Source organism: Hipposideros armiger, unplaced genomic scaffold, assembly GCF_001890085.2.
Source record: "Hipposideros armiger isolate ML-2016 unplaced genomic scaffold, ASM189008v1 scaffold_18, whole genome shotgun sequence".
Lineage (NCBI taxonomy): Eukaryota > Metazoa > Chordata > Mammalia > Chiroptera > Hipposideridae > Hipposideros > Hipposideros armiger.
Window position 1 is genome coordinate 964,332 of NW_017731368.1, and position 12,046 is coordinate 976,377.

At 52.9% G+C, this 12,046-nt stretch overlaps 1 protein-coding gene across 1 annotated transcript; it reads left to right on the plus strand.

Moving 5' to 3' along the window:
- Positions 1-990: 990 nt before the first annotated feature.
- Positions 991-11,000, plus strand: MON1A (MON1 vesicular trafficking associated A). Its single transcript, XM_019630845.1, is given in 9 exon segments — positions 991-1,092; positions 1,094-1,139; positions 1,176-1,267; positions 6,034-6,095; positions 6,532-6,671; positions 7,899-8,384; positions 8,986-9,751; positions 10,479-10,626; positions 10,725-11,000. Coding segments are annotated over 9 exon segments (1,983 nt in total). The 3' UTR covers positions 10,866-11,000.
- Positions 11,001-12,046: the final 1,046 nt, after the last annotated feature.

A 12,046-nucleotide genomic window follows, 5' to 3' on the forward strand; every position in this document is an offset into this window, starting at 1 on the left:
AGAGGAGAAAGCTTCCCTTAAATTATGTGCAAGGGTCCAATAGCCCTGTGCAAGGCCATCTCTGGTAAAAGGCCACAGCTTTTCACCATGTCAGTCATAGGCCAGTGTTGAGGTAGGTGCCACATGGCAACCATCTGAGACCACGAGAAAAGCCCAGGGGCAGAGCTCTACCCCAATTCCAGTGTAAGGCTGAGATGGGGACAAGACACTGCATCGGGAGGCTTGGAACAGCAGGGAAAATCAAAGGAGTGATTTCAGACTTTCTCCTTCATCCCAGAAACAGTGGGTGAATTAACCATGAGGCTATAAAGTGATTTAATTGCTTCAGAGAAAACATGAGCTGTATTGTTGTTAATCCCTAATTTTACATCTTTTAAACTGTTTTCCAAAAATAAAATCGTTTGGGGAAACTTTATATTTTCCTGTTTTTATTGCTTTGCATATAGGAAATTACAAATTCTTAGCAATGGCTCCTTGCCCTGGCAAATCACCTGGGAAGGTTTTTAAATGATACTGTTACCTAAATCCCATCCCAATCCAATTAAATCAAATTCCCTAGGCATGGTGTCCCAGTATTAGTGTTGTTGTTGCTGTTGTTTTAAAGTTCCCCAGGTCATTCTTTATGCAGACAAATTTTAGAATTACTGTCATAGAGCCTCATACTATTATATTAAAACGTGTCTAAAACGATGTTTTGGTGTGCCTACATCCTTTACAGCCAGTGTGGCCGGGCTTACTAATTACATTTATCCAGCTCCCCAAACTTGCAATGTCTTTCCACAATCAGTGAAGGAAATAATGCAAACCAACGTCTTTCTCTCCCTTGGAGTAAACCTCTAGTTGGCTAGGGCGGAGGGGCCAAGGAGTCTGGTCCACGCGGGGACGCTGGAAAAGGCGACGCCGAGTGAGGCGACTCCCGCTCAGGTCAGAACCCTGCGCCCGGCTGCCCCCACCCCGAGGCACCGCGGGCGGCGGACTACATTTCCCATAATGCACCCTGGGGACGGGCAGGGCCGGGCAGAGCGGCTGGAGCCGGGCCTCTGCCGCGAAAGGCCGGTGAAAGCTGTCTTCCTGGGCCCGCGGCCGGGCAAGGGGCAGTGGGAGAGGCGGGGGCCTGCGCTGTGGCCATGTCTGCGTCCGCAGGGTGCGGTGGTCCCGCGAACCTGCGCCCTGAGTCCGGGCCCCGCCGGACACCGGTGTCCTCCTGGAGGTCCCGCAGAAGGCAGTGACTGGCAATCTGTGCGTCCTAAGTCCCCCGGAGGAACAGGTGAGTCCGACTGCCAACCCACGTGGCCTGTGGCCGCCGAGAGACTGGAGAGCTGTCATCCTTGGAAGGAGGGGCTTGGAGACTGGGGGCCCCTGCCTTCTACGCTGCTATTTGCGGTAGGAGGACCGGGTGTCCCTGGGTCCCTTAGTGGGCTGGCCCCTAGTTGGGGAATACAAAAGAAGAGGCCTGGAACCCATCCTTTTGCTGGGACGGCAAAGTCCTGTAGGGGGCAGTGGCCAGGTAGGACCCGCCCCCTAACGCACACAAATTCAGCCATCAAGATCCTCTCTAAGATTGGCAGAGGTGACTGTTGGCTGAGCAGGTCACCTCCTGAAAGTGTCTTGGTGCTTGGAACTTTGCTCTCAAGGGTGCCCTGGCTCTGCTGAAATCACCGGGCTGCCTCTCATACCGGATGAGCCACCCTTTCTGGGCTGGAGTTTGCTAGGGGAGGGTGCACAGCCTTTGTCAGAGAGGACAGTGGCTACCAGCAGTGATTAGTACCAGACCATGCTCTCAGCCTGGAGTAGGCATCCTGCTGAAGCAGGTACAGCACAGCCTCACCTGGGCCCTGTCTGCCACATATCCATGGATCCTGGCATCACGCTCCCTTGACCCCAAGGGTCAAGGCTGAATGGAGCACTGTTTAAGCAGGAAGAGGGAGGTGTAGGGAGGGGCTCTTGCAAGGTCCTCCCCTCTTCAGGGCGGGCATATGAGGGAGGGAGGTATACACTAGAAGGGCTGATTGAGCCAACCTGCTTGGTGGCATTACTCAGGTCACAGCGGAGCACTTTTAGGGAAAGTAGCAAGCCCTGGGTGCTTCTAGAGAGGCTGCCTAGGAATGGGCTCCAAGGGAGCATCTGGGACTAGTTCCAAAAGACCTCTCTTGTTTAACTCCTTGAGGCTCAGCCTCCCAGGAGCATCAGCTACACAGATTGTGGCTCCAGTGGGGTTTGGGGTGGGTTTTGCTGTGAGTCACTCACCTCCCTGCCTAGTTTCCAGAGTAAGTGTCCAGAGAACTGTTTGCTTCATGAAGGCTTCTGGCTGGGTCCCCAGATTGGCCTTGGAGATGCTGAGATGCTGCATGATCTCAGGTGGCAGGGGAACTGTGGTGAAGGAGGCATCAACTAGCCCATGCCAGTGATCCTGCCCCCACTCCATATGGGTAGCATGTAGGGTACCACTCAACCAGGCTGGGCTCAGTCACCTGAAGTCCTCAAGGGATCAGTGGGTAGTGGGCCCTCAGGACATCCGGTATGTTGCTGTAGACTTTGTTTGGGTCTTTGAACTGGAGGTGCAAAGCCACAGAGCAGGGGCATGTGGCAGACCAAGGAGTTCAACTTGGGAGAAACATCCAGGAGCAGGAGAGAACGAACGATCTGTTCTTGCAACTCCAGGGCCCATGAATAATAGCCAGTTAGCCTGGAGGAACTCCCACCCCTAGTCTCACAGACAGCTCTTTGGCCCAACATTGCAGATGGGTCACTTCAGGCCAGAGCCCACCTCGCTTCACAAGGTCAGAAGCACATTGTCCCAGGCCAGTTTATTCAGGGCCTGGCTCAGGGTGAGCAAACTCTCCAAGGACTGATTTACATGGCAGAGTCCACTGGATCCATGTGTAAGTACAACTATACATGGTGTGAATGCTAAGAATAATCATGATATGCGAATGACAGCAGCTGGGTGTACAAGTACCTACTCTGTGCACTTGTAACCAGATTACATGGATTATCTCATTTAATCCTCCACAACCCAATGAATCAGTACTATTATTATCCTCATTTTATAGATGAGAAAGCTGAGACTTATAAAACCAAACCAGGCAAGTCCAGGTCCCTCTGACTCCAGAGCCGTTGTTCCTGAACACTTGACTACTAGCAAGGACAAGTCTTCCCCACAGCGGGGGGCCAGGGGCTACATGATAAGTTGGCCTTCTTTTTTTTTTTTTAGCTGAGCCATCCTGCCACCTGTTGGCAGCTCAGCGGCAACTCAGCTCGGGCCAGGCATCGAACCGCTGTTGCTCAGAGCTCACACTGTTGCGCGAGCTCTTAACCAACTGAGCCATGCGGCCGGCCCTTGGGCGTTCTTTAGGCCCTTCCCCCTTCTCCCTCCCAAAGTTACTTATGTGGCTAATGTTGATTAAACTCCTCCTCAGTGTGGAGCTGGTATTTTGAAATTTGTGGCCTATCACAGGGTGACCTTCCATGTAGAACACTAAAGCGGGGCAAGGGGGGTAAGAATCAAGGACACTGCAGGAAGGCCTCTCTGACGAGGTAACACTTGAACAGCAACATGAAGGAAGTGAGTCAGGTAGATATCTAGCCCAAGCAGTGGAACAGGTGTGGTGCAGGGTGAGGGGAAAGCCGGGAGGTGTGGCCCAGACAGGAAGTTCAGCAAGGGCAAAGTTCAGATGTGAAGGAGTGCTCAGGATTTACATTATACCTAAGGATAGCCATGAGGTCGGTGTGGCTGGGCTAATGCCAAACAAGGGGGGAGAAGGGCAGGAGATGGATGAGGTCAAGTATGTGATGGGGGAGGGTGGGTAGAGGGGGCCTTGTGTGCCACTGTGAGGAAATTGGCGTTCTCACTGAGTGGTGTAGAACCATTACAGAGTCTTGAGCAGAGGAATTACATGACCTGACTTCTGTTTCAAGAGGATCACTTTGAGTGATGTGAGGAGAGACTGCAGGGGCAAGGGCAGAAGTGGGGAGATGGGTGAGAAGACTAGAGAGATGATGGTGGCTTGGACCAGTGTGGTAGTGTGGGAGGTGATGAGAAATAGTCAGATTCTTGATAAAGACATTTCCCACTTAACATCAGTAATCCGTTCTACAAAAGTTGGACCTTCTGTCTGGAATCACTAACTTAGTGTCTGTTTTTCATTATTTTAAATGGGAAAAGGTATAATACTTCCCTCATCAACCCTAAATCCCCAATTTTCTAAAATGGTACTAAAACACAGGGGAAATACATACCTGATATGTGCCTAATAAATGATAGCATTAGGATATAAAATGCTTAAAATATTCCCTCCTGATCAAGCAATGTTGTTGCCTTGATCCAGTTTCATGGCCTCTTCAGATGTCTGCAGCAGCTATGATGCAAGTAAGCCCCTTTTGTGGGCACTCAGTGATCTTCCATTAGCTCTGTTTGGAATGGAATTTAAGGCTTTAAATGCCTATTACTTTGTTAAAAATGCAGATCAAGTTTTTTTGGTTTTTGTTTTTAGTTGAGCCATCCTGCCACCTGTTGGCAGCTCAGCGGCAGCTAAGCTCGGGCCGGGAATCGAACTGGCGACCCTGTTTTTCAGAGTGCTCACTCTTGAGCGAGCTCTTAACCAACTGAGCCACTCGGCCGGCCCACAGATCAAGTTTTGATGCTGTAAATATACATTTAAAAAAATATAAACAGAAGCTGAATCAATACACGTTTGTTGTATTAGTCATCTATTGCTGCATAACAAATTATCCCCAAATTTAGCAGCTTAAAGCAACAACAAATATTATCATCTCATACAGTTTCTGTGGGCCAGGAATTTGAAAGGAGCTTAGCTGATGGTTCAGGCTCAGGGTCTCACAGGGTTCCAGTCATCGAAAGGTATGACTGGGATGAGACAATTTGCCAAGGTTGCTCACTCACAAGGCTGGCATCTTGGTACTGGCTGCTTGCAGGTGTCAGTTTCTTGCCATGAGGTTCTCTCTGTATGGCTGCTTGTAGCCTCACAACATGGCTGATGGCTCCATCTAGAGAGAGTGATCTAAGAGAGTAAGGCAGAAGCCACAGTGTCTTTTATGACCTAGCCTTAGAAGTCACACATTATCATTTTCATGTTGTCCTACTGGTTACTTAGATCAGCCCTGGTCGGTGTGGGAGGGGAGTACACAAAAGCATGAACACCAGGAGTTGAGGCTTACTGGGAACCATCTTGAAGGCTGGCTACCAGGGTTGGGTATTAAAAACCAAGAGGCATTCTGTGAGGAACATGTTAACTAGAGAGACATTTTGCTGGGTGTGCCTGTATCCTGAAGTGCAATGACAGGATTTGCTGATGGTTTGGTATATGAGGTGTGGGGGAAAGGGAGGCCTAAGAGATGACTACAAGAGCTTTCATTGAATAACTGAAAGGATGAAGTCGTCTTTCACTGAGATGGAGAAAACTCTGGCGGGAACAACCTTTTAAGTGGATGACCAGGAACTCAGTTTTGAACATAGAACTTTGAGATCCTGTGAGACATCCAAGGGCAAACATCAAGTCAATGTGTGTGCCTCTAAAAGTCACAAGAGAGATTGGGGCTGGAAATAGAAATTGTTGATAGTTGTTTTTAATTGGTAAGGTAAGCCCTGGTGCCAAATTCAAAAGATACAAAAGTATACTCCAGGAAAAGGCAGGCTCCAGCCTAAAGATAAGCCTGTTTCCTCTGCCTCACTTCTTCCTTTGCAAGTGCCTAAATATCCAAAAAGAACTATTTGTGTATATATACATTTTTTTAAAAGACTGGAAGGAAATACAGTAAAATGTTAACAGCGAAAGATCCTGAATGGTGAGAAAATAATTTCTTTGTAATTTTTTATATTTTCCAAGTTTTCTACAATGAATAGATACCATGAATTCTTTCTTTTATAATCAGAAAAAGAACAACATATTTTATTTTATTTATTTTTTTTTACAGTTTTTTTGTTTGTTTGTTTTTTTGTTTTGTTTTAAGATTTTTTTATTGGGGAATTGGGGGAAGGGGAACAGACAAGTTGCTATCCCCTCTGTTCTTCAGTCCAGCTGTGAAGGACGTCGCCTCACCGGCCCAAGTTGGCACCATCATTGCGCTCTTCCCAGGTGAGGCAGATCAGTCGCCGACTTCTAGACGACTGCTCACAGTGGCTGCTGGCTGCTCACACTGGCTGCTGGCTATACACGGTAGCCCATGGCAACCCACCTTCCGTCGCCGGCGACTCACCGCAGCCCAGCTCCAGGTCCAGCTATTGTTCAGCATCTTAGCTATAGAGGGCAGTGTCACTGGCCCTCATATGTGGGATCCGAACCGGGGCCCTCTGGCATCCCAAGTCAGCTCTTAACCAACGCGCCACTCAGCCGGCCCCAACATATTTTATTTTTTATAGGAGAAGACTCTCAGTTCATTCTCCAGAGGTTCAAGTTAGCTGGGTCCTGGGGAGGGACACTTTCCTTTATTCATCACCGTTGATTATGCCAGTGACCCCCCTCTGTAGCACCTTCCCCTTTCCCCTCAGTGATGCCTTTGTTTGCTCCACAGGAGAGCCCAAGGGATGGCTGCTGACATGTCCAGGAAGAAAAGCAGCGAATGCCCTGATGGCACATTGGCTCCTTCTGATGGGCAGAGTGTGGAGAGAGCCGAGAGCCCCACACCAGGACTGGCCCAGGGAATGGAGCCAGGTATGGGCAGGGTGTGCAGCCTCCAGAACAATCGGGATTCCCAACTACTCTTTCCCTCCCGCTCACTCTTGCATGTGATAAGCCACCCACTGGGCATTTGTCAGGTACTAGGGACACTGCAGGCTCAGTCTGCTTCCAGCCTTCCTCTTCACTTCCTGTTGGGCCGCTCTACCTGTGCTGTCTGGCTGCCAGTGTGTGCTCTTCTCCTAGTCCCTGTGTCTGCAGCATACCGGCCTGGCTCCTTCTCCCCACTCTCAGCTCTCAGCTTAAATGTCACCTCACAAGTTGGTCCTGCTCTGACCATGCTCTGTACAGAACATTCGTTATTTTCTAATTTTATTTGTTTATGTATGTATTGCCCATCTCTCTCATCCACAAGATTGTGAGCTCTGAGCACAGAGCGGTTGTATCCCCAATGTCTGGTACAGTTCCGAAATCATAATAGACCCAAAATATATCTGTCAAAAAAAAAAAAAAAAGTAAAGGAAGACTGACATGGTCCCTGTCTTGGGGTTGCCGCAGGCTACTAAGGCCATTACAGTGGAGTGGGTTAGGAGCTATGGGCTGAGCAGGGTCAGGGTGCCTTCTCCCAGGGAGAGATTCGCTGAGCACAGGAGGTGTTCCAGGTACAGGTGAGGTGCTGGGCACACAGCAGTGAACAACCAGGTTCCTGCCCTTGGGGGGAAACTCCATCGTAGTTAGAGAGAAGGACAATAATGGACAAGTGCCACAGGAGGAATCAAGGAGGAAGATATGATAGTGTGCCTGGGGTTGGAGGTCAGGGGAGGAGGCAACTAACATCTTTGCTGAGAGCTGAAGTGTGACAAAGAGCAAGCCATGCGAGGAAGTGAGAGTGCCTTCCAGGCAGAGGGAACAGCAGGTGCAGAGGCCCTACGGGGGGGGGGGGCTGTTTGAAGGTGTCCCAAGAGCAGATGGATGAAGGTCACTGTGACTGGGATGGGCAAGGGCTGTGAGATGAGAGTGAGAGAGGGAGGCAGATATCAGCTGCCCGCAAAGCCATGAGGCGCTTGGGTCTTATTCCCAGTGTGATGAGAGGAGACTGGTGGGCTGTAAGTTGCAAGGAGGCATGACTAGCAGACAGCAGGAGGAAAGACTGACTTGCCTCATCAGGACAGGCAGTCAAGCTAGAGTATCTATGAGGCACCTTGCTGGTGAGGTGGTCTGCCAACGGCTACTGCTCTAAGCACCAGTGCTTTTGGCTGGCAGGTGCCGGGCAGGAGGGTGCCATGTTCGTCCATGCCCGTTCCTACGAGGACCTGACTGAATCGGAGGATGGGGCGGCTTCTGGGGAGAATCCCAAGGAGGGTGCTGGGGGTCCCCCACCGCTGCCTACAGACATGCGCCAGATCAGCCAAGACTTCAGTGAGCTGAGCACCCAGCTGACAGGTGTGGCTCGAGACCTCCAAGAGGAGATGCTGCCAGGAAGCTCTGAGGACTGGACGGAGCCCCCAGGGGCAGCTGGGAGACCAGCCACAGAGTCCCCCAGGGAGGGCACAGGCGAGGGGGATGAGGAGGAGGCTGCTGAGGCCTGGCGGCTGCACCAGAAGCATGTCTTCGTGCTGAGCGAGGCGGGGAAGCCTGTGTACTCCCGCTATGGATCAGAGGAGGCACTTTCCAGCACCATGGGTGTCATGGTGGCCCTAGTGTCCTTCCTGGAGGCTGACAAGAACGCTATCCGTTCCATCCACGCAGGTGAGCCATCTGGAGAGGGAAGCTGGAAGGGTTTCCCTGGCCAGGGTTAATTCACAGCAGGTTTGGGATTCCCAGGGCCTAGAGGGCTGGGATGTGCTGTGACCTAGGGCCGTCCCTCCACTCACTGGGCTTCAGGTCCTCATCTGAACAGGGGATAACAATACTGACTGCCTCCTAGGGCTGTTGTGAGGACCAAAGGTGGCTCTGATATGGGCTTTGCCCTTTGAGAGGGTGAGAAGCTTGGGGAAGTGACCCAAAAATCCCAGGTCCTGAATCCCACCCAGCTCTTGCCACTTAGATCAAGAATCTGATCTTCTTTTCTGAAGTGCTTCCCCGCGTTTCAGCTGGTGCCAGTCTGTGAAGTAAGTGGCAGGGACAGGCCCGGAGCCCTCATGGAAAGGGGGCCGTGAGCTGCTGTTTTTCTCCTCATCATCCTGAAGCCCCTACTGTGTGCAGAGCCCTGAGGGAGGGTGGAGAGGATGATGTGGAAGGCGACGATCTGCGCAGGAGGCGGGGCTCCGAGGGAACTGGGCAAGGCCAATCGGGAGGACTTCCCGGAGAGGGCTGACATCCCTCCTCCACTCCCCCACCCCACCCTCAGATGGCTACAAGGTAGTATTCGTACGCCGGAGCCCACTGGTGCTGGTGGCAGTGGCCCGCACGCGGCAGTCGGCCCAGGAACTGGCGCAGGAGCTGCTCTACATCTACTACCAGATCCTGAGCCTTCTTACTGGCGCGCAGCTCAGCCACATCTTCCAGCAGAAGCAGAACTACGACCTGCGGCGCCTGCTCTCGGGCTCGGAGCGCATCACTGACAACCTGCTGCAGCTCATGGCACGAGACCCCAGCTTCCTGATGGGGGCGGCGCGCTGCCTGCCCCTGGCGGCCGCCGTGCGCGACGCCGTGAGTGCCAGCCTGCAGCAGGCGCGCGCGCGCAGTCTGGTCTTCTCCATCCTACTGGCGCGCAACCAGCTCGTGGCGCTCGTGCGCCGCAAAGACCAATTCCTGCACCCCATCGACCTGCACCTACTCTTCAACCTCATAAGTTCCTCCTCGTCCTTCCGCGAGGGAGAGGCCTGGACGCCTGTGTGCCTGCCCAAATTCAACGCAGCCGGCTTCTTCCACGCACACATCTCTTACCTGGAGCCTGACACCGATCTCTGCCTGCTGCTGGTCTCCACCGACCGGGAGGACTTCTTTGCAGTCTCTGACTGCCGCCGCCGCTTTCAAGAGCGCCTGCGGAAGCGCGGAGCCCACGTAGCGCTGCGGGATGCACTGCGCACGCCCTACTACAGTGTTACCCAAGTGGGCATCCCCGACCTGCGCCACTTTCTCTATAAGTCAAAGAGCTCGGGACTCTTCACCAGGTGAGGGAAGGCCTGGGGAACACTGCTTGAGGGAGACAGGGGCATGGGAGGGAGGCTGCTTGGGCTTGAGCCCTGGTGCAGTCCCGAAACTGACCGCCCCTCTAGGAATGGACGGACGTGCTGGATCTGTTTTACTCCGACACAGGGACCCAGACTCCCTATCAGCCTACTCTCCACGGGCGTACACCTCTCTATTTCATTACCCAGATGGCCTGGAAATGCCCAAGACATTTGGGCACTAGGGAAGGAAGCTGGAACGGAGGTCTCCTGGGTCCCTTGCCCCGGAGCAACTTTGCCTTAGGGGTCACTTTGGTCCAGCCCAGGATGCAGAACTCCTCCACTTCCTCCTCCAACGGAGGACTGGGGCCAAATGTCGCCGCTTCTATCCTCCCTTTACCCCTTTGGGTCCAGAGAGTTCCCAGCTCACATTTCTTCCACTTTGGACCTGTCCCCTTGTCTTGGATACCTAAGCTTAGATTGGCCTCTCCAAGGGAGGCTCACCAAAGATGCCATGAACTTGAGGGAGGGAGTAGAACAGGGCTCCAGCGAGTGGGCCCAGCCTTGTCCTGGGGAGTCTTCTGTGATGGGGACACAGTGCCCTGTTCTGGGGGAGCATTTGGAGGGTAAGACACATGGCAGAGTCTCCCTGGTTAGGAATGGGTGTTTTTAGATCTCCAGAGAAAGCAATGAAAGTCATTCCTTTCTGAACCCACTCCCCCATCTCCAGCCCTGAGATTGAGGCCCCGTACACCAGTGAAGAGGAGCAGGAGCGACTGCTGGGCCTCTACCAGTACCTGCACAGCCGTGCACACAATGCCTCCCGACCACTCACAACTATCTACTACACAGGCCCCAACGAGAACCTCCTGGCCTGGGTAAGGTGGCCTGGGATGGGATGGACTTCATTGGGATCCCAGTCAGGGGCTATGAGGGGTATCTAACTTGGATGACCACCCTGTACCCCCTCCTCCAGGTGACAGGTGCCTTTGAGCTCTACATGTGCTACAGCCCCCTGGGGACCAAGGCATCAGCTGTCAGTGCCATCCATAAGCTGATGCGCTGGATCAGCAAGGAAGAAGACCGCCTCTTCATCCTGACACCCCTCACCTACTGATGGGACTGTGTGTGGGCTCAACCCTCCTAAGCCCACTGGATCATGGGAGCCTCCAGGCGGGGCTGGCCTCTCTTGCCCAGGCAGCAGGCAGCGACTGTGGGTTGGTGCGTGCATTAAAGTGCTTTGGGGAAGACACTTATCAGGCCTAGTCACTGGTTCTTTTGCTCACCCACTCACTCATATACAGATACCGGATCTTGCCCCCTAGCCTCTGCCATGCTTCCCCATCCACGGGGCACATGCACACTTGCACCCTTCTCCCCACCTTGCAGAGCATCAGGCCACACAAGCTCAGAGTGGGACCCTGGGCTGGGGCTGTTTTCATTCAACTGAAGTCCTGCCACATGTAAAGGGTTCTCTAGCACACCACTGGCCTTGCCCTCATACTCTGTCTGAGCCCTTGGTGCCTCCCCTCTCACTCCTAGGTGGTGCCCGCAGTTGTGTGCCCCGAAGGACCACCCAACCACCCTGGGAACCCTGGCTTTGGCTCTGCTTAATGGGCTGCTGTACTTCAGCAGGGGCTGAGCTGAGTAAGATGGGGACAGTTAGGTGGGATGCATCTGAGCCCCGGTATAGGTGGGAGCCCTTGGTGAGGTGGCACAGTGTTCAGCACAAATTCAGTCCAGCTGTGCTATAGCTGTAGGCCTCTGGGGAAATTGTCCCAGCTTGGGCCTTCTCAGGAAGGGCTGTCCACCTCACCTCCCCTACCTTCGGCTAGCGCATTCCTTGGAATGGCCCCCAGGTATGAGCTGCAGGGCCTGAGAGAAGACCCAGCTGACCTCTAGGGCAGGAGTGGATTCTGTCCTAAGAAGGTCTGATGCCACTAGATACATTAGGCCCTCTTCAGTCACCGTGTTTCCTGGGATGGCCTAACCTATGTAGGTCACCATGGCAATTACGGGAGGCTTATCAGTGAAGGCCCAGCCCCATTCATTCTATCAGGAGACCTTCTTTGGGCAGAGCCCAAGGCACAGTGCAGAAAGCTCCTACCTTGCTACTGGGGGGCAGGGGGAGGAGAGATCTCCAAGTTCTGCCACAACTTAACCATCTCAATGGCTGAGGGAGCGAAAGACCTAGGGAGTGTGTGTGGGAGAAAAGTGTCCACTGAATATGGTTTTCAGACTAGATTGAATCACACTCATGCAGTCTCTTAGAGCTAGGTAGGCCAAGATACTCTGCCA